General features: G+C 44.0%; 2 protein-coding genes across 2 annotated transcripts; one reads left to right on the top strand and one right to left on the bottom strand.

The window, feature by feature from the left end:
* Positions 1–431: 431 nt before the first annotated feature.
* Positions 432–10,121, top strand: idh2 (isocitrate dehydrogenase (NADP(+)) 2). The gene is made up of 11 exons (XM_061076630.1): positions 432–603; positions 4,921–5,012; positions 5,453–5,618; positions 5,942–6,102; positions 6,212–6,355; positions 6,895–7,031; positions 7,232–7,383; positions 7,494–7,606; positions 7,825–7,922; positions 8,003–8,095; positions 9,709–10,121. The coding sequence occupies exons 1-11, from the start codon at positions 498–500 to the stop codon at positions 9,791–9,793; spliced, it is 1,347 nt and encodes a 448-aa protein (XP_060932613.1). The 5' UTR covers positions 432–497; the 3' UTR covers positions 9,794–10,121.
* A 73-nt stretch (positions 10,122–10,194) lies between these two features.
* znf710a (zinc finger protein 710a) lies at positions 10,195–17,137 on the bottom strand. The gene is made up of 5 exons (XM_061076746.1): positions 17,093–17,137; positions 13,546–15,039; positions 12,617–12,808; positions 12,346–12,520; positions 10,195–11,971 (listed from the first exon to the last, which is right to left on the bottom strand). Exons 1-5 carry the CDS (start codon positions 17,135–17,137, stop codon positions 11,802–11,804), a joined length of 2,076 nt encoding a protein of 691 aa, XP_060932729.1. The 3' UTR covers positions 10,195–11,801.
* Positions 17,138–20,331: the final 3,194 nt, after the last annotated feature.

Below are 20,331 nucleotides of genomic sequence, written 5' to 3'. Positions count from 1 at the left end.
ATTTTAAGAGTTCAGTATATTGCCGGCACGAAGATAAGAAAGATTGGGGGGAACTATCCCTTTGACAACTTTTTTTTTAAAACACACAATGTGCTTGGACAAATAGACTGAATGATGTATGGGTTTGCTGAAAGCTATGGAGCTAACAGTCAATAATGAATTACTTTAATGTGGGTTGTGCATGGAAGGTGTAAACTGTGGCCCCTGATTCAAAATAATCCTCGACCCATTATATAACATAACGATAAGTTATGGTTATAAACTCCTCTGATCTGACACAGGAGCTTGTGGAGCTTCTCCCATGGGTCCTCCTCAGTCTACGGTCCTCCTCCTGGTGTCTGAGTGACTTCTGACGTATGCTCGGAGGAGGAGGACGGAGGAGGGCGGCGCTGCTCCTCCTGCTCACTTTATTTTGGGGAGCCTCCGGTCGCTTTGCCCTCTCTCTGCTCCGAGCTCCGTCGTGTGTTGACCACTGAAGTGACTCGGGCCGCGGCGTCATGGCTGGATATCTGAAAGTCGTCAGCTCCCTATCGAGGTCTCTCTCCCGGAACCCCGCGGTGCTCGCCCCGGCTGCGAGCTGCCAGACTTTGCAACAAAGAAACTGTGAGTGGAGAACCGGCTTTCCCCGGCAGCCACCGTGGCATTAACGCCTGACAGATATACTAGTGTTAAAATAAGCCCTTTCTAAGCTGCCCGGGTTGTGTTTGTCCAGCTAGCAGTCGAGCTAGAGAGAGAGCTAGTTGGGAGTCCGTTAGTCTGGAGCTAACTCTGCTAGCACCCCGGGATGCTGCCGCTTGTTTAAATGGTTTCCGGCTGTAAACACCTCCTGCTCGTTAATGGAGGCTCCGTGGCTCATCGAGGGGAATCTGGTGCAAACGTCGACAAACACGAAAGACGACTCCGGGGACGTGAACCGCGACGAGCCGAGGCAGAGCCGCCGTCTCTTGTCTTTTCTGCTCCGTCTAAAGTTTGCCTGAACAGTTGTTTTGCAGCTGGGCGGGTTTTTAGTAATGAATGAAACACCGGCTGCTTCGAAACCATCGTGGAAGCTGACGGGGCTTCGGGAGTTCACGTCCTGTTTCCCGTCGAAAGAGAAGGGAATAGATCATGGAGGGGAATTAGCAGCCCCCCCCTTGAAATAACAAAAACAGCGGATGAGTCAAATTGTTGTTTTTTTTTTTTGGGGGGGGGGGGCGTCGATCACACGGTAAACACATCGCTCTAAACCAGGTGAAATCATCCTGATCACACTTGATGATCTGCTGTTCAGCCGCCGTGACAATAACACGAATCTGCCCTGGGAAACTTTCAAACCAAGGTCAGCTTCTGCATACGAGACTCAGCCATACCGAGCAATGGCTGCCGCGGCTCCAGCCTGTCCTACATCATATTTTCTGTCTGGCTCAGTTCCAGATTTCCTCCATGCATCCATTCGCATTTCACCGGGTATGACCCCAGCGTTTAACTGTAAAGCCCCACCAGACGTCCCCGTTAACCCTTAACGCTGCCTCCCCAAGGCTGACAGGTCTTTTAAGGACACCAACCCAAATTAGTTTTTTTTTTTTTCTTTCTCCCTCTGAGATTTGGAGCAGGGATCCAGACTCATCACGTGGGCTCTGCAGACATTTTTAAGATCCCCTCCTGCAGCAGGGACTTGCAGCCCTACAAGTCCCGGTGTTTCAGTAGATGTGCTCCCTGCGAAACCAGACTAGCACCTGTGGTTTGTTGATAAAGCAGTGGGCCGGTTGAAGGGCACTTTGTGATCCGGGGCAACATGTCATTGAGATTTGAAGCTTGTCATTGGTGAAGTTTGCATCCACAGATTTGTCTCAGGCATCGCAAACAACTCATTGTGTTAAAGTGACACATGCTGCTCTTAAATGCAAATTAAACTAATCTTTTAGAAACTTGCAGGTGTACGATCTGTTCAAACACTCGCCCCTCGGCTCTATCACTACATTCCTTAAGTGTTTTATTCAAAGTTATCTGCGATATTAATCCTACCAAGACAATGTTGATTGCTTTATTTTATTGCAGCCGAAATTCACACTGTGTTTGCTGCAATTACACTGCTCGTAAAACTGACAAGCATGTCATTTCCTGGCTGCTGATGTCTTCAGGGGATAGAGATTGCAAAGCCCTTGTCAGTCTACAACACTAAAGCTTGTAAACTTTAAAGTGTTGCATTTGTTTCTCCTTTATGGCCGAACAGTTTAGTAGCAGCTTGTGATTTTACTCGACCTTACGCATGCCTTTATTTGGTGTCGGATCAAAACTGAACTGGTTTAAGGCTTGCCCAGTCTTTGTTGATGGTTAACCACAGAGGACACGTAGCCAAAGGTTGTTCCGGTCACACCACTCATTATTTTTGAGTTACCCTTGGGAAAACTTGGTACAAGTTGAGCACATAGTAAATATCCAACCTCCCAGCTCGGGTTTTAAAATTAGTGGCAAATACCGTCTGGTACAAACAGGGTATTTAAAACCACTAAATGCTCAAAGTTGGCAGCAAATGTGGGGCCAGGTGGTTAAGTCTTGTTTACTTGTTCTTTCATGACATGTTTCCTGCATTTAAACCACACTTAGTTTTTTATGGAACTACATTTAGTTCAAATATTTTACAGCCAAATATAGATTTGACCAAATTTAAAGATTGAAGCATTTAAGAAATGTGATTATTAGAATAATTGAGCGTTTTATTAGGGAGACATGTTTACACTCACAAGCAGGGTTTAAAACTGCTTGATTTAACCACTGAACTCAGGCATTATATTTCAACCAGTTCAATCATTTTGAATGATACCTAGTCCTATTCAATATTAATAATATAAGTGTAGACTAAAAGTTATAGTTTTCTGTATTTTACTTTTTGTTTTACCAAAAGACCTTGCTACTTCCAAGCTTCCTCTCTTGCTACCATTGCAGTAGGGGAACAAAACCTTGCAGACTTTACTCGATGCATGTGCGAATGATGTGGCAGGCCGGGCCACATGACTTTATTTCAGCTCACCCGTCAGCCTCCAGTTGGTTGATATGCTCCGAAGTTGCATAACCTACTCAGCTCCCTCCTGCGCTGCCCACCCCCATCTCCCCTGTGACAGCTGATTCCTGTTTAGCAGATGTAGGTTAAAATCAGAATAGATTTTCATCACTAATCCATGTCATGATGGACTCCAGTACTCCCTGTACTCCATGTCCTGTAGAGGATCAAAAGGACAAAACTTGATAATGAATTTAGAAAAACAGGCAGTTCATATTCGAAGAAAAAGCTCACTCGCAACAATAATCCAAACAAGCACCTGACGGGCAAACGGGTCGAGTGATGAGTGAACTTTACCCTCATTGTGCACAGAGTGACATTTAACACCTGGTGCTTCTTTCTCAAGTTCACATTGCCGAGCAACCTTAGCCAGCTGGACCAACATTAACATGTACGTTTTCTTTGTGACACTTCGGGAGACTCTGACTTGCCGCTGGTCATACACATTCCAGCAGACTATCGCCGTGCCTGTGAACCTGTCCACTTGCCTGTGAACCTTTCACTTGCTTTTGCGTAACATAAAGGTCACAAGTTGGCGATGAGGTTATTTTCAGTGCTTCATGGTTATCGTTTATCTGTACTCTGCAGGGCTCATGTTACATGTCTGGTGCATTGGAGCAGAGCACGAGCTGTTTTGACAGGTGCTACTAAGGCTTCAGAATCTCAACTAGGTCAAATGCATTCACTTACCCACGTGGATGTTTGACGCTTTATTAAAGTCATAAAAAAGTTTGTAGGAAAGCTAGAATCCTTATTTTCATTGCATTATCGTGGGAAGGCTTTAGTAGCAGTGGTGGGGGGGCATTAACTTGGCTGGGAAACCTGAGAGTCACTTGATCCTCTGCACCGCCCCCTGTACTTTTCTATTCAATGGAAAGAACTTTCTGGCAGGACATTCGCCCACTGAGCAGAAAGAGAACAGATAGCAATTATTTGGAGATACTATTGCATGTTAAAGCAATTAGAAAGCAAATAAGTGATCATGCTTCCTAAAGTCATTGTTCTCTTAAAATTATAGCACACTTGGTTTTATGTCCATGTTTTTAAACTTTAATGCATGGGGTTTAAGAAAGGGTTATTTGCTTCCACGTGTTTTTTTTTGGGCCGTACAGAGACTTCTCATCTTGGCAGAAGCATTTGCGAAAACTATAGAGCTTAAATTTATATTTTCACATTTGCCAAATGTAACTTATATTTAGAGAGGCAGCTACAGATTAAAGGTTTGCTGCAAAGATCTTGGCAGTAAGTCTCTTTATAAAGTGGTGTTAGTGGGGCCTGATTTGTTTGTCACATGCACACAACTGCTCACTAGTGTAGTATTTAAATAAAACAAACAAAATACTAAATATATTTACTTTGTTTAGAAATACAAAATGCTACCCGTGTGTTTACAAGGACACTCTACAACCTACCTGTTCATTCATGTTCAATATAAATCTTCAATATGTTCATATATGAAGGGACCAAAGTTTGTTTTTGGTCTACTGATTATATTTTTAGTCTTTAAACTCCAAATGAGACAAATTGTCCATTGCATGCTACCACATTCGCTATAACTATTATCAAATTGTTCAAAAATCTGAAGTTTTGCAGCTAGTTTTTGATACTTCATAGGCAGACTTTTTTTTTGGCAGCAATGATAATGTAATATTAAAAAAAAGATATTATTGAGGGGAATAATCAATTGAGGCAGGCGTATTCTAAGACTCAGATATTATCTGATATCCTGAAAACAGGATCTCTCCTTTTTGTCTTCTTTCAATCAATGTCGTTTCCTGTGTTATTTATTTTCTAAGCAGCATCAAATTGTGAAATAGATAAGCATGTTGATGTGAATGAAATCCAATTTTACCTGAACCCTCTGCATGTTTGATTGACAGATGCTGACAAACGCATTAAAGTGGCCCAGCCGGTGGTGGAGATGGACGGAGACGAGATGACCAGGATCATCTGGGAGTTCATCAAGGAAAAGGTGATAGAGTGCAGTGCAGGGGTGGCAGGGTAAACACACAAACACAGGTGTGACTCTCAGAGGAAGTCAAGCCCACGCTGTCTGCCTCGCCTGTGTGTTTGTTTTATCACAGACCGACACGTTGATGTGAAGGGAGGGTTGTGTGGAAGATTATGTATGAATGGTGGGGGAGGGGCATCTGTGGTTACATTCAGTGACTGGCTGATTGACTTCAGGAGTAGGCAGATGGTGTGTTGGCTCGGGGGGTGTAGAGAAGTATGAGATCAAAATTTTATTTTCACTCCTTTTTATCACGAATATTATTGTACTGTAAATATCAAATGATCCCAGAATGTGTTGCAGGATGCTCTTTCTATTCAATCTCACGAAAAAAAAGTTGAAAGTGATAGATAAAGTTGTTGAGGCTAATTCTTGTTTTGTTTTTGTCTGTGGTCTTTTAGCTCATCCTTTCCAATGTCGACGTTGAGCTGAAGTATTATGACCTGGGTCTTCCGTACCGCGACCAGACCGACGACCAGGTCACCATCGACTCTGCCCTGGCTACATTGAAGTACAATGTGGCCGTCAAATGTGCCACCATCACACCCGACGAAGAAAGAGTGGAAGGTAGACTGCTTTAGACTCGTTTATTTACCCAATGGAATATCAAAATACATCTGCAGTGAAAAGTAGTCAAAATGTCAGGGAGCGAGGCTTGTTAGAGTTTGTGCTGTACTACTACTACTACCAAGACATGAGTAAAAGCCCAGTCTGTGTAATCACCTGACTGCTTTAGGGACAGAGTATCACAAAATACAATGCAAGTCGTCTCCCATTTTACTTAATGCATACAATGTCTTCAGTGTGATCCAAAATATTTGACTGGCAGTGCATGTTGATATGAAGGGAATGTTTGGTGGCATTTTTCTTAAAGTAATTTCTTTGTCTAGAGTTTTCCCTGAAGAAGATGTGGAAGAGCCCCAATGGAACCATCAGGAACATCCTGGGTGGCACAGTCTTCCGTGAGCCAATCACCTGCAAGAACATTCCGAGGCTTGTACCAGGCTGGACACAGCCCATCACCATCGGCAGACACGCCTTCGGTGATCAGGTGAGTCCAAAGAGAATTTCATGTCTTTTTTAAAATTACTTAAATTATTTTCAGGATTGTTGTCAAATAACTAAAAGTTGATTTTAAACTTCCTGTGTTTCTTCTACAGTACAGAGCAACAGACTTTGTTGTGGACCAGCCTGGCAAATTCAAGATGACCTTCACACCTGCCAATGGCAGTCCAGGCAAGGAATGGGAGGTCTATGACTTTCCTGCTGGTGGCTGTGGAATGGGCATGTACAACACAGATGAGGTGAGTGCACACTCAAAGGGATGATTCTGGAGAAGCTCTATCAAAATAGAACCGTACAACAACAGGATAATCCAGTTCAATACAGCCCTTGATTTGTATTGGACATGTCAATTTGGAAAAACGGTTCAGGAACCAATAGGTAAACAGTTTGTGGTAAATTCCCTTTGTATTTGTTACTTTGATAATATTCATAAAACCTTTCTAGAAGCTCATATTCATTTAGTTACTACCTATGCATTCACTACTATACGTTAACGTATTTTATTTTAACTTTGATGCTTTATGACCATAATGTCTCTTTTGAATTCTGCCAACACTTTGTAAAAATGTTACTAAAACAGCAGTCATAAGCAGTGGCCAACCTTGTTCAACCTGCTTTCCCACTGTTGTGTTTGCCTTCGTCAGAGGGTCTGTTTGATTTAACAACATCAGAGGTCATCGTAGATTACTTTCAACTTGTCAAGAGGAAGGTTGTTCACCTCTGTAGTACTGATAAAACCTACAGTAGTCACAAACTGTTTGTTTTTTTCTCCCAACAGTCTATTGCCGGCTTTGCACACAGCTGCTTCCAGTATTCTATTGGCAAGAAGTGGCCCCTGTACCTGAGCACAAAGAACACCATTCTCAAAGCCTACGACGGCAGATTTAAAGACATTTTCCAGGAAATCTTTGAAAAGTAAGTATCATCTGTCTCTGGTCCACTTTTTGCTGCACAAAGAAACTGGTATCAATTTCTTATCTTTGTTTTAGAAATATGAGGATTATGATTATATAGGTTATTATAGTTAACTGGGCCATTTTCATTCTTAATTTAAGTTTTTGTTTAACATTTTAATTAGCCAAATGTAACTCTAATTTATTTATTTTTCTTTACAGGAACTACAAGCCTCAATTTGACAAGCTGAAGATCTGGTATGAGCACAGGCTCATTGATGACATGGTCGCCCAAGTGCTGAAGTCTTCTGGAGCCTTTGTGTGGGCCTGCAAGAACTATGACGGAGATGTTCAATCAGATATCCTTGCACAGGGTGAGATGCGGCTCGGAAACTCTTTTACCGCCTAAGAAATAATGTCCTTACAAAATACTGAAACCCACAAGACCCTTAACATTTTTGGCACATTTTGTTTCCTGTTTTAGGCTTCGGCTCTCTGGGACTTATGACATCAGTTCTCGTTTGCCCTGACGGCAAGACCATCGAGGCTGAGGCTGCCCACGGCACCGTGACCCGGCACTTCCGCGAGCACCAGAAGGTCAGTAACCACGCGGCTTTTTATTGGGAACATTTCAGCTGAGCAGTGAAACTGAAAATGTGAGAAGCTAAAATATCACCTGGCAAGGAGACTGTAAATTGTGGAGTTATACTGCCATCATGTGGCGAAAATAAGGAAGGACAAGTTTACACAGATGCCTGCAATCAGTATTTGATGTGTAGTTAAAACTCTAGCATTATCCTAAACTGTATTTTCAGGGAAATCCAACCAGCACCAACCCCATTGCCAGCATTTTTGCCTGGACCAGAGGCCTGGAGCATCGTGGCAAACTCGACGGCAACCAAGACCTTATTAAGTAAAAGAAGTTTAACATTAAAGCAAACGCACTCACCCTTGAGGAGATGAACGTTCTAAATATGTGTGTTTGTCTTGCAGGTTTTCCCAAACACTGGAGAGGGTGTGTGTTGATACTGTTGAGAGTGGTATAATGACCAAGGACCTCGCCGGGTGCATCCATGGCCTGCCCAAGTAAGTTTATTTCTAAATTAAATCTTTAGTTTTACACTTCAGCTGTTAATGTAACATCGACTTCTGTAACACACAATTACAAAGATGATGAAGGTGATGATTATTTGCACTCTGTAGCCATTTTCATTAGATGGTCTTGAGCTTGAGTTCAGTAATATGCTGGACATATCCAATAGGGATCTTTATCCTCAGTGTCAGGCAGCTCATCAGCGAAGTCGACATGTTCAGACACAGTCAACATATTGAATGGAGTCATCAGTTTCAAACCCAAATGTCCTGGGTGCGTGCATGGTTACAAAAATGGCATATTTTACCTGGGAGACTTCTGATGGTGTGAGGAAGCATCTTGCCCCAGAGACACTGAAAATAAAGAGTGGAAAGCTCTGTTTCCTTTGGGACATCACACCTAGAGCATGTAGAATAACAAGCGTGCGAGAAACCATCGTGGATATGAACTCATCGGGCACCTGTAAGCACTGAAAATGGCTTGCATGAGAATATAAAAAAACAAGGAGTCATTAGAAATGTTTTATTTTCAACAATGTTTTGGATAAAATGCTGAACATACCCTTAGTTACAATCCCCTACAATCCTGTAATATTGAGAATGTGCTTCTGATGATGCTGTTTGCATTTTGAACCTTGGCTTGTTATATGTATTTTGTATCGGCCATTTTTCACTGCTGAGATTTTACACACCAAACAATTGAAAAAGACCATCGTTACAGGCTTAATTTATAAAGTGTGTATTTTTTTGTTGTTGATGGTTTATGTTTTGGGACAGCAAGTTCATATATGCACACAAACATGAATAATTTGGGTGGCAGATTTCTTCCTTTTTAACATAAGATGATTATTTTATGAAATCACCACCATGATCAGTCTTAACCTTGTTGGTTCTTACTCCTGTTGTGATCTGCTATCAAGCAATACATGTTAGTGTATTTGCTGAATAACTCAAACATGATTGGTGAGGTTTGTTTGAACATGAGGACATGGTCAGAAAAAACGATTCCTCATTCTGTTGCAAATGACAGTGTGGATCCAGGAGACTTTTATTATAGTGAAATATTACGCATGCGGATTTTTGCTGATTTCAAATGCACACGAATGAAGGAGAACAAAGTCTTACCAGACTGTTCGACTAGATGCAGGTACAGATTGAATATTTTATTCTTTAAACGTTTTATTAAACCCTTTATCAAGGGTTGAGTAGCTCTGGTGGAGGTGTTGTTGTGCTCACCATCTTGTTTCTGCAAATGACTGGTATTTGTTCTAGATTATCCATAGTTGCACTGGCCTGTTTCCATCTTATTCTTTTTAGCATCTTTTTTATAATTTTCTTTTAGCCATGAAGATTTGAACCTCACATATGAGCCAAATATTGAATGGCACTTTTCTTAAGGACATAACATTTCTGTAGACACGTGTAAATACAGAACATTTATTTTTTATTCAAGTCATTAGAAGAACTGTAACTAACAGCAATAACCATACCAAACTCCCGATAATATACAAATCTCACTTATTGTATTGCTATTAGTTTTTTGGTCTTGTTTCTTGTAGTGCAATATTGAATTTTCTCATCTGCTCTGTCCTGTCTTGCCTTCTCAGTGTCAAGCTGAACGAGCACTACGTCAACACCACGGACTTCCTCGACGCCATCAAGACAAACCTGGAGAAAGCCCTCGGCAAGTGAAGGACTTGAAAGAATATATAGTTCTCCTGGAGATGGCGATGTCACTCCTCTGTTTTGTACCTCATTTTAACGTAAAAGGTCAATAAATCCACTTGCACCTCATCTGAAGGAAGAAAAATAAGTACTGTAGGGTTATGTAGTGCTCTGTTAGGGTAGTTAACAGATGAGAGTTGTCCTTCCACCTGATGCCTCCCTCACTATCTTTCCCACATGTTTGCAAGGTTTTATTTTTGTTATGTGAAGTACTGTATTCGATTACTGTGTAATGCCTTGGGCAGGACTGAATCCCATGTCAAACATTTGCCAATAAATCCCGTGTTTGACCCATTACTAGTGTTTTTTCTTTTTGAACAAACAAATACTAGCTTTTGTTAAAGGTAAATAAATTTATTTTTTTACAGTATTGTCTGGTACACAACATTGTACATACATTTCTATCCACATCATCTCCACATTGTCTAATACAGAAAGCCATTTAAGCATGTTTCCCTTTGTAGCATCACTAAAACAGTGATGGAGTGAACACAGAAGCTGAAAAATGCACAGAAAGTAGCATTTTTATTTTTGAATTCGCTATATCGACATTGCGGATGGATACGTTGTTTCAGGTTACGAGTTTGAAAAGCTAAGCACTGGGGAAACTGAATAGAATGAGCATTTCCCAAATCATTTTCCATGAGGTCCATGGCCCTGTCACATGTTGGGAGGTTGTCGTTCATCACTTGAGACCAGAGTACAGCATGATGGATGGCACGCTCTCACAGACACACTGGGGCACTTAATATTTCTCTCCGAGTTTTTTTGGGACAATTCTTGTTGAGATTCATCCATTTAAAAAAAGGGCTGAGATGTGAATGCAGGGTTTGCATTGCTTTTGAAAAATGCTGCAGTCTTGTCTCGTAAAGGCCTGGATGAGGTTTGTTGGAAAGAGGAGCTGTACCATAGTCTGCTCTCCGTGGTAATCTTTTGAAGAGATCTACAGATGGGAGGGAAACCTGAATGTAATTTCACGAGGTCTTCGAATGAACCCCAAGAAATCCAATGTCCCAGCTCTACACACCGTCAACGAAGACACTGACGGTTCCTGTTGCTGCAAGATTGATCCAATTCTTTGGTAAAGGGCTACGACCATTTAAAAAAAAAAAAAAAAAAAAAGGGTATTTTGATTTTTTTTTCCATTAGTATCTTGAAACATTCCACAGAAACATTTACATTCATAGACTAGAGATCAATACAGGGTGATGCTTGTTAATGCAGAAACCTAAAATGTAGACACAGCGGTACTCAGTGCAACGCACTGATTATAGCACCAGCCATCAACAAGACGGCTGATACATCCTGTACAATAATATACAATAAAACACGGACTGAAAATCCAATGGAATTTAAGTCCTTTTACAGACCTCAAATTGAATTCATCACAGTATAAATCAAAGTGAATTGTTGACCTCTGCAACTTGAAAAGCTTTGGCAAGTGAGAAGAGGAGTTACACTTTTTCCCTTCTTTAACCCTTCACATGAGTTTACCCCAGCAAACTGAGAGGTCGTCTGAATGGGTAAGCGCACAAACATCAACATAGGCTTTTGATGCTTGTTGAAAAATAATGTGCTTTTCCAAATAAGGCTCAGATGATGATCCTGTTTTTAAGCAACAAAGCACTGACAACATATATGTATTTATATAGATTTCATTTAATCTCTTAAGTATTTTTGACTGTGCACTTTTCTCAAATATAATATATGTATTCAGTAGATTTGCAGTGGTTTAGAGATGACAACTATGTAAATTACGTTAAAAAGTGTACGTTTACAAATTTAGTAGCAATACGAATATTCCAGTGCATATGAATGTGCAGTTTGCTGGGCGTCTTCATGCCCTTGAAGAACATCAAAAGCACTATGCTTTTAACAGTAGGAAAAAAAAACTATTATTTTTTTATTATAATAAAAGAACAATCCCATTTTCATTAGTTCACACTTATATTGAATTCGGGGTCATTTTAATAATTCATGCAGTGCTGAAACGCCCTGCGCCCTTCCCATAGGTGCTGTAATACTCAATTTGAGATAGTTTAGCAATGTCTGGTGTGTTGTTGTTGTTTGCCCGGTTTTCTCGTTCGCTGAATTCAAAGCTCTCCTCCTCGTAGTCCTCTTGGCCTTCTGTGTCTTGGGGGGGCTCTGAAGAAGTAAACAAAGACACAAACATGATCATGCACTGTCCTCAAAACACACACACACACACACACACAAACACATGGCCTTCATCGGGGGGCAGCCAGTATAGACTGCCCCTCCTCCTCTGCCTCAGTTTCAGTCTCCACTGATAGAGACAGGCATGTCTAATCCGGGCACTTCTATATTTACTAAACACACAGGGAGGAGGGACAGAGTCACATCAAAAACACTTGGCCACTAGATTACAGTACATGCTGAGTCAAAGTGCATTAGAGACAGACTGAGGGATAATAATGTGACACGAAGCCTCACGAGGAAATTTGCCACACACAACTCATCAGCTGATTCAGATGTCAATCAAAGCAGGGTGTAATTACCATGTCCATCTATTGAGGTGTCCATGATGCCGTGTTTGACCTTCATGTGTCGGCTGAGGTTGCCCTTCAGGTTGAACTTGCTGGAGCAGTAAGGGCACTTGAAGGGCTTGCTGCCGGCGTGGAGGTGCATGTGGCCGAGGAGGTTGTACATTCTGTTGAACGACTTTCCGCATACCTGAGAGACGAGAGCACAATGGTCAGTACCCGTCCTAGCCCCATTGTGACGGACGCCCAGTTTGACCTGAGGTAAAAGGCCGTGCGGTTCACTCACCTTGCATTTGAAAGGCTTGACCGGCAGGTGGACGATCATGTGTGTTTTAAGAGTCTGTTTCTGCACAAAGGTCTTGAAACAGACGTGGCATTGGAAGGGCCTCACACTAGCGTGGATCAGCATGTGCCTCTTCAGGTTGGCCGACAGGGTGAACTCCCTGGCACAGACGTCACACTTGAATTCTTTCATACCCTGGGGTGACAAAGAAATAAAAAGTGTGTTAGTCGTCCGTTTAATTTGGCTAAATGTATGTTTGAGAGGAAAAATAAAAAAGGAGGAAGAAACACACAGAAGGAGCTCACGTGTGTGCATGTGCTTGAGCAACTGCTTTCTAGCTTTGATCCGTGTCTTGTAGATAACGTGAGCCCCACCAAGTGTTGAAAGATGTAGAGTAGAAAAAGTCTCCATAAAGGAGATAATCCACTTTTGTCTTTCTTTAGTTTCAATATTTATTTAACTTTTATTTTAATATTTGAACAAAAGCCAATGCCAGAAAAATCTATGTATATAGAATATAACAGACAAACGAAATGGAGAGAAAGACTGATTCATCTGAAGGAAGTCGTGTATGACACCACACAAAGCACACAAAACTTTCAGACAAAAAAACTTGAGGCCTTTGATGGCTATGTTTACAAAGCAACTGGTTTTGGAAAAAAGAATGCAAGTGTGTGCAATATGTTTTCTATTTTCTATGAGGATTCATACAGAGAACTTTTAAGTGGAAGAAGCTCAAATACTTCCCTACTTTCCTAAATCCATTAATATGCTTGAATTTTCTATATTTAAATAAAAAGTTTAGTAATGTTTGGCTGAATGGTGCCTGTCCACTCCTGGGTTTTTGTTTTTATCACATAACTTGGTAAATTTAACAAGGGCATATTTTCAGGTTTCAGTACCTTAAGTGCAAGGGCGTGCGCTGCCTGTACCTTGTGAGTAAGAGCGTGTTGTCGTAGGTGGTGGATCTGGACAAACTCCATGCCGCACTCTGGGCAAACGTAGGGCCGCACGTTCTGGTGCTTCATCAAGTGGTTCTGCAGCTGGCTGCGGTAAGCGAAGGACTTGTGGCATTCTGTGCACTGGTATGTGGTGGGGCCCTGATGGCTGGTCAGGTGGCGCTTCAGGTGCGCGTAGGTCGGGAACTCCAGACCGCACTGGGTGCAGACATGGCACTGGCCGTTCTCGTGTTTGTTCTCGTGTGTCCGCAGCTCGCTGGGGTAGGCAAACCCGCGGCCGCAGAAGCGACAGCTGTAGGGCTTGACGTCCGAATGCTGCAGCATGTGCCTCTTCAGGTGGCTGGTCTGCGTGAAGGCCTTCTCACAAACGGTGCACTTGTGAGGCCGGGTTCCCTGGTGGGTGAGCAGGTGAGTCTGAAGGTGGCTCGGCTGCTTGAAGAGCTTCCCACAGTGTAGACATTCATGGGGCTTAATTCCATTGTGGCCCAGGATATGAGTAACAAGGTTGTATTTAGATGTGTATGACTTCTCACACATGCGGCACTTCCAGCGTTTCAGACCCTCTCCCACATCTACGCAGTAAGACTCATCGATCTGCACGTTGATGTCCAGCCGGTCGATCTGCATTCGCCTGGCGAGACCTTCTGGGTCCGACCACAGCATAGCCTGGCCGTTTTCCTCGTACTCTCCTGGCAGGGACATGTCAGCAGACTCATACGCCACCTCATTGGACTCGTAATAGCGGCTCGAGAGAGGACTGCCAGTCTCTCCACTCGTCTTAAGGTTGAGTGCTTCCTCCTCTTCTTCTTCTGCCACCACCAGCTCTTCTTCTTTTTTCTCCCTCTCTCTACCAGTGCTTTCTTCCTGTTCCTGTTCTGACTGTCCATCTGTTTGTGGCCTGGGTGTATCTCTCACACATGAGGCACAATTTCCGCAGGACTGCTCCTCTTTCAGAGGCCCTTGTTGGGAGACAGGATCCTCTGACTTGCCAGGACTATGCCTGCTGTTCATGTGAATGCAGGAAGGAGGCGTATTAGACTCCAGTCTTTCACCTTTAATCTTAGCCTGTGGACTTTGCGCCTTCTGCCGGTGACCCTCTAATTCTCCATCGTGCCGGGGCCTTTTAGTCCTCCCTCGGGGCCCAGGTCGTCTTCTTTCACTGCAATGGGGCTGAGGCTCCGGCTCCCCAGCAGGCTCAGCTATGTAGTCCCCGTTGGCCCCTATCAGCTGGTCGGCGTACTCATACTCCATTGCTTCAGGTGGTGGAGCAGGGCACTCTCTCTGCTCCCCAGTGTAAAAGCCATTAGGAGCAATGGTGGCCCCAAAGATTTCATTTTGGGAGATGAGCCCTAGAACAGCTGCTTGAGCCAGCGAGAGCACCACCACAGGCTCTGTCTGCGTGCCCACATCCACTTGGCTCTCAGTCATCTTAGGGTAGGTCCGCACCAAGCGGCTGCTCTCCTCCTCCTGGAAGAAAAACACAACAAAAGTCAGAAAAAATTGAACTAGAGCCCGTTTGTTTTCTGTCATTATTCCATTGTTACAAAATCTGCCTTACACAACACTTCCTCGTATAACCCCATTTCCCCATTGTAGCCTCATATTGAAATTGTCCTGTTATTTAGTTTTGACGATTTAGTGTCCCAGATTGACACCAGAAGCCATAAAGTCTTATTCCTCGGGCCTGTAATGAATGTCATGATAATGTTTTTCAGGGTAACAGTGTGAACGCCGCATTCGGACTACGCCTTGTTTCTTTGCTCTGAATCCACATTAGATTGAGGAGATAAGGCAGATCTGTGTTAGCACCCCGCTTCCTTCCTTGACAGGCTTTAGAATAATAAAGAACACAACAAGGGATGCAGGTCCAGCCAGGAAGTGGACTTCCGTGGACTGTCCTCAGCACTTCCTGTGGGGTCCCGAGACAGCCTGGCTGGCCACAGTCAGCTCATCACTAGAGCTATCTGTCCCATTCATGAGGAGCAAAGCGCCTCAGCTCTAAACTCAGAAAGTCTCGCCATAGCCGACTTCATAATGCCTGCCACACTGGGCTTCCTTAAAAAGATGATATATGCCGGCAGGGAGTCTCATATCCATAACAGACATTCGATTGAGCTCCGAGCTCATTCTGTATTCCAGACCGATGCATAAGACTCGCTAACATAATTGTATGGTTCGGAAGTGTTTCAGACCCACATGCACGTGTTTACCCTACTGCCTGTAAAAGCGGAACAGAAAAACTATGAGGAAGAAATTGTGGTATGACCAAACCGGCTCTGTCTGGTAAAGCAGAAGTGAGTATTGTAGGCCACTGGTTTCAGGTTATTTCTCGGCAATGAATCTGACTGGATAGGAAAAATATATATAAGAAGCCCTGACCCCTGGTTTCATCTCAGACTACACACCAGCCTTCAATCTGTGCCATGCAAGCAAGAGCTGCTTCCTTTTCTGACAGAATACAAAGAGCAATGAAAAGAGTGTATGAAGAAAGGGGGAGAGGGAGAGGAGATAGTGATATTGCAGGAATAAAGGTAGGGGTGGGTGTGTGGGTGTGTATGTGTGTATTGGGAGAGGGGAGTAGACCTGGATGCCCTGATAACCACGTCATTTATAATTACTGCTTTTAAAGTAGTCAGACAGAGACAGACTGTGTGTTTGTGAGAAAGAAAAGGAAAGAGACTGGGTGTGTATTTGAAAGCGTGTGTGCGTGTGTTTGTGTGTGTATATGTGTGTTTGCGAGTGAGAGAAAAGAGAGGGAGGGAGGTATGGAGAGAAGGAGAAAGAGCTGTGGGCGGGGGAGGAGTGGAGGGAGGGAGACGGAGAGAGAAATGAGATGGAGGGGCTGAAAGATAAAGAAAGAGGGGAGGAGAGGGAGGGGAGGGCAGGGGAACGAGAGATTGAGTGAGCATGTGAGAGGAGGGAAGAGAGAAAGGAAAAGGAGTGGGAGGGGGTGTGGGGGGCTGGTGGTGCTGGGGAGGGAGGGGGGGGCGGAGAGAGACAGAAAGACAGAGTGAGTGAGAGAGAAAGAGGGGAAGGAGGGAAGGACGGGGGGAGAGCTGGAGAGAGAAGAAAAAAGCACAGCAAAATGAAAGGCTGACAAAATGAAAGAGAAAAAGACAAATGACAAGGAGACAGAGGAGGGGAGGGAAATGCAAGAGTCCGTACTTTCACATTTAAAGTTCCAGCTAGAAAGACACCTAAGGACAAACAATCAGAGCAGGAGCAGAGAACGTGTGGAAGAGACAGAAAACACAACTCTTATCTGTGTTCCCACTACTCATGTGAATGTGAAAAGTAATCTGACTTCACCCCCACACACACAGACACACACACACAGACACACACACACACACACACACACACACACACACACACACACACACACAACCAGACACACACACACACACACAAACAAGTTAGTGTAAATACCTCACCAACAAACTGCAAAACCACTAACCAACCACCCTGTAACGCTTCAGCAGCGACACATCTCTCTGCATCTGTCGGGTAACAAACTCACCACATTGTTCCTGGAGTGATGTTTGAGGTGTTTCAGGGATCTCATCCTTCAGGAGAAATGAGTGGAGTAAAAAAATCCACCTCCTATTTATATCTGTGGAAGAGTGGGGCGGTCCCACGGCTCATCCTCCTCCTACTGTTGCTGTTATCAGAACTGACTGTGCCTGCCCCCCTCCACCACCAGCCCTCCACCACACACACACACGCACAAACACACAGACACACAGACACACATACACACATACACACGCACACAGACACACATGCACACGCACGTATACACACGCACACAGACACACAGACACATACACACAGCATCACCCCATTTCTTTCTCTTCCTCCCACCCTCTCCTTCCCATCTCACTTCTCTTTCTCTCCTCTTTTCTCTTACAACACACGCACACATACATACACACACACACACGCGCACACACATCTTATCTCCCTTTCTCACTACATACAATTCAGCATGACCCTTCAACACACATTTCTCTTTAAGGCACACAGAAACACAAGCTCTATCTCTTCTTGATCACACTTCATACTTTGCATTTCCCTTTTTTCTACAAGCATGTGCTGAAACCCACAAACAATTCTAAAATCTAATCAGCAGCTCGTCACACTGATATATTTGAATTTACGCACACATGCAAAACATGTTTATAGATACATGGGTTAGGTGTGTGTATGTGTGTGTGTGTGTGTGTGTGTGTGTGTGTGTGTGTGTGTGTGTGTGTGTGTGTGTGTGTGTGTGTGTGTGTGTGTGTGTGTGTGTGTGTGTGTGTGTGTGTGTGTGTGTGTGTGTGTGTGTGTGTGTGTAAGCAGGCACAGATAGAGGCACATACACACTTTCACAACATGCACAAACAATCATAGAGACTCTGGGTGGAGGCGCGTCTGTCAGCAGCAAAACACTCAGACAGATAATGTCTGAGAAACGTTAAAAATTTTAACTTTCCAGAGATCCCGCAGTTTGCTGCCATTATTCCTACATTCAAACTAATTAACTATTGAGACAACCTGAAGTATATACTGTATGAGAAATTCAGAAGAAGAAAAAAAAATTGAGTGACAAAAGAAAAGAGAAGGAGAAATAAAGGAGAGAAAAGCAGTTAGGAAAGAGGGAGGGAGGGAGGGAGACAGACGTGGGGGAGAAAGAATAAGGAAGAAAGAAGCAGAGGGAGGGGGAGTGAAGCTGAGTGGAGGAAGAGGAGGAGGTGGAGGGGTGGGGTGGGGTGGGGTGGAGGGGGGGGTGAGAGAGACAGAAAGAAAAAGGGAGAGAGGAAAGAGAGCCGGGGTGGGGGAGGGAAGAAGAGAATGCAGCAAAAAAAGGAGGAAGAAGGGAAAGGAGTGACGGGAAGGGGGGGTCAGGGAGGTGGTGGTGTGTGGGGGGGGGGGGCATAAGAAAGGATGTGGCAAAAGAAAGAAAGAGAGAATAAAAGAGAGAACAGAAAAAAAGAGGGGAGGGGGGAGAGTGGTGGTGGTGCTGGAGGAGAGGGGGTGGGGATGGGAAGAGAGATAGAGGAAGGGTTGAAAGAAAGCGCAGTGAAAGAGAAGAGCAGAGGAGGAGAGGAGGAGGTGGAGGGAGTAGGGAGGGAGGGGGGGTGGAGGAGGAAAGAAGAAGAAGAAAAAAAAAAGAAGAAGAAGACAGAAAAAGAGAGAAGAAAAAAAGGGGGGATGGTGGAGTGTGAAAATAAAAAAGAAGAGTCCATCAGCAAGAGAAAAGAGAAGAGAGGGAGGTGGGGGGGGGGGGTGCGCGGAATCAAGGAGAGGAGAGGAGGGGAGGGTGAGAGCAAAGGGAATGGAGAGAGGAAAGGAGATAGAGAGACGGAGGGAGTGAGGAAGAGGAAAAAACAGCAAGGGAAGACATTAACTATTGAACTTCCAGATTTCTTTCAGGCTGTGTTGAGAAACAGTGCGGCAGAGTACCTGCGGGCTAAGTACAGGTTGTGTGCTTAAGTAGTTGGCACTGACGATGATCCTGATAATTAGACAGGTATTCTATTATACCAGAGCTTACCTTACCCTTCAACTAGTGAAGACGGAGAGAAGAAGAGGAGAAAAGTGGAGTCGCTCTGCTCATGCATGTGTAGGTGCAGGCGAAACACTGTGTGGACACATGACAATTGAGACTGTAAGACTGAGCGCCGTGCATAAACATTTCCCACTAAATAACAGGAAAGGGCAAACCTTGAAAACCTTGATCAATCATCAGCGGCTGCTTGGAGTGCTGCGAGAATGAGAAAGATAGAGAGAAGAGAAAGGGGAGCGGAGGGGTGGTGGTGGTGGTGGTGGTGGTGGAGGGGCAGGAGGAGGAGGAGGTGGAGGGAGAGATAGGGAATGAGAGTGAGAGCGCCAGGGAGGGGGAGAGAGAGAGAGAAAGAGATTGAGTGAGGGTGTGAGTGAGGGGGAAAGATAGCAGGAAGTCGAGGGAGAGAATGGGAGAGAAAATAGAAGGAGAGCGAGGGAAGAAACAAAGAGATAAGAGGCTGAAAGACAAAGAAACCACATGGAAGAAACAACAAGGGACACGTACATAAAACAACACAGAACTAGCCTATGGGGAAAATGAAAAAGACACAGACAACAAAAGTTTGGGGAAAGAAACACACTGGCTCCTTTCCAGGCCTGAATCTTCATAACAGCTAAACCTGCTTGCTTGTCCATTTACTTTCAGTGTGTGTGTGTGTGTGTGTGTGTGTGTGTGTGTGTGTGTGTGTATGTGTGTGTGTGTGTGTGTGTGTGTGTGTAGGGCTACTGAAAACAAACAGTGGAAAAGGTTATGACGGATAAAGCGCGTAAAATGTAATCGGCGATTTCTACAGGTTCCATATATGTGCGTATGCAGGGAGAGAGAAGAAGGGAAGTAAGCCATTGCCCTGCTCTCAAGTGTACTAACCCTCAGCTGGGATTTCAAATGTGTGTTTGTTCGTAGTCGCGTGTGCACATTTGTCTGATGTCTGCGATCAGGGAAACGCACGCACACACACACACACACTCACACACACACACACACACACCACTGACAGCAACATGCTTTCAGTTCCCCACCGTCCTTAAACAACACACTACTTCTGACACGGGTGTCCACATGACTTATGCTGTAGTTTTTTTTAAGCAGCGAAGCCGTACTTGTCAATTCTCCAGATCCTGGCCCGGTTCTGCCTTGTTTATCTATAGGGGGACAAACATGCAGTGCACAGTGTCACATCCCCTCTGTGATATAGGACAAAGTTTTAA

Source organism: Limanda limanda, chromosome 8, assembly GCF_963576545.1.
Source record: "Limanda limanda chromosome 8, fLimLim1.1, whole genome shotgun sequence".
NCBI classification, from domain to species: Eukaryota; Metazoa; Chordata; class Actinopteri; order Pleuronectiformes; family Pleuronectidae; genus Limanda; species Limanda limanda.
The sequence above is the reverse complement of the archived record's forward strand: the minus strand, read 5'-3'. Positions and strand labels throughout refer to the sequence as shown.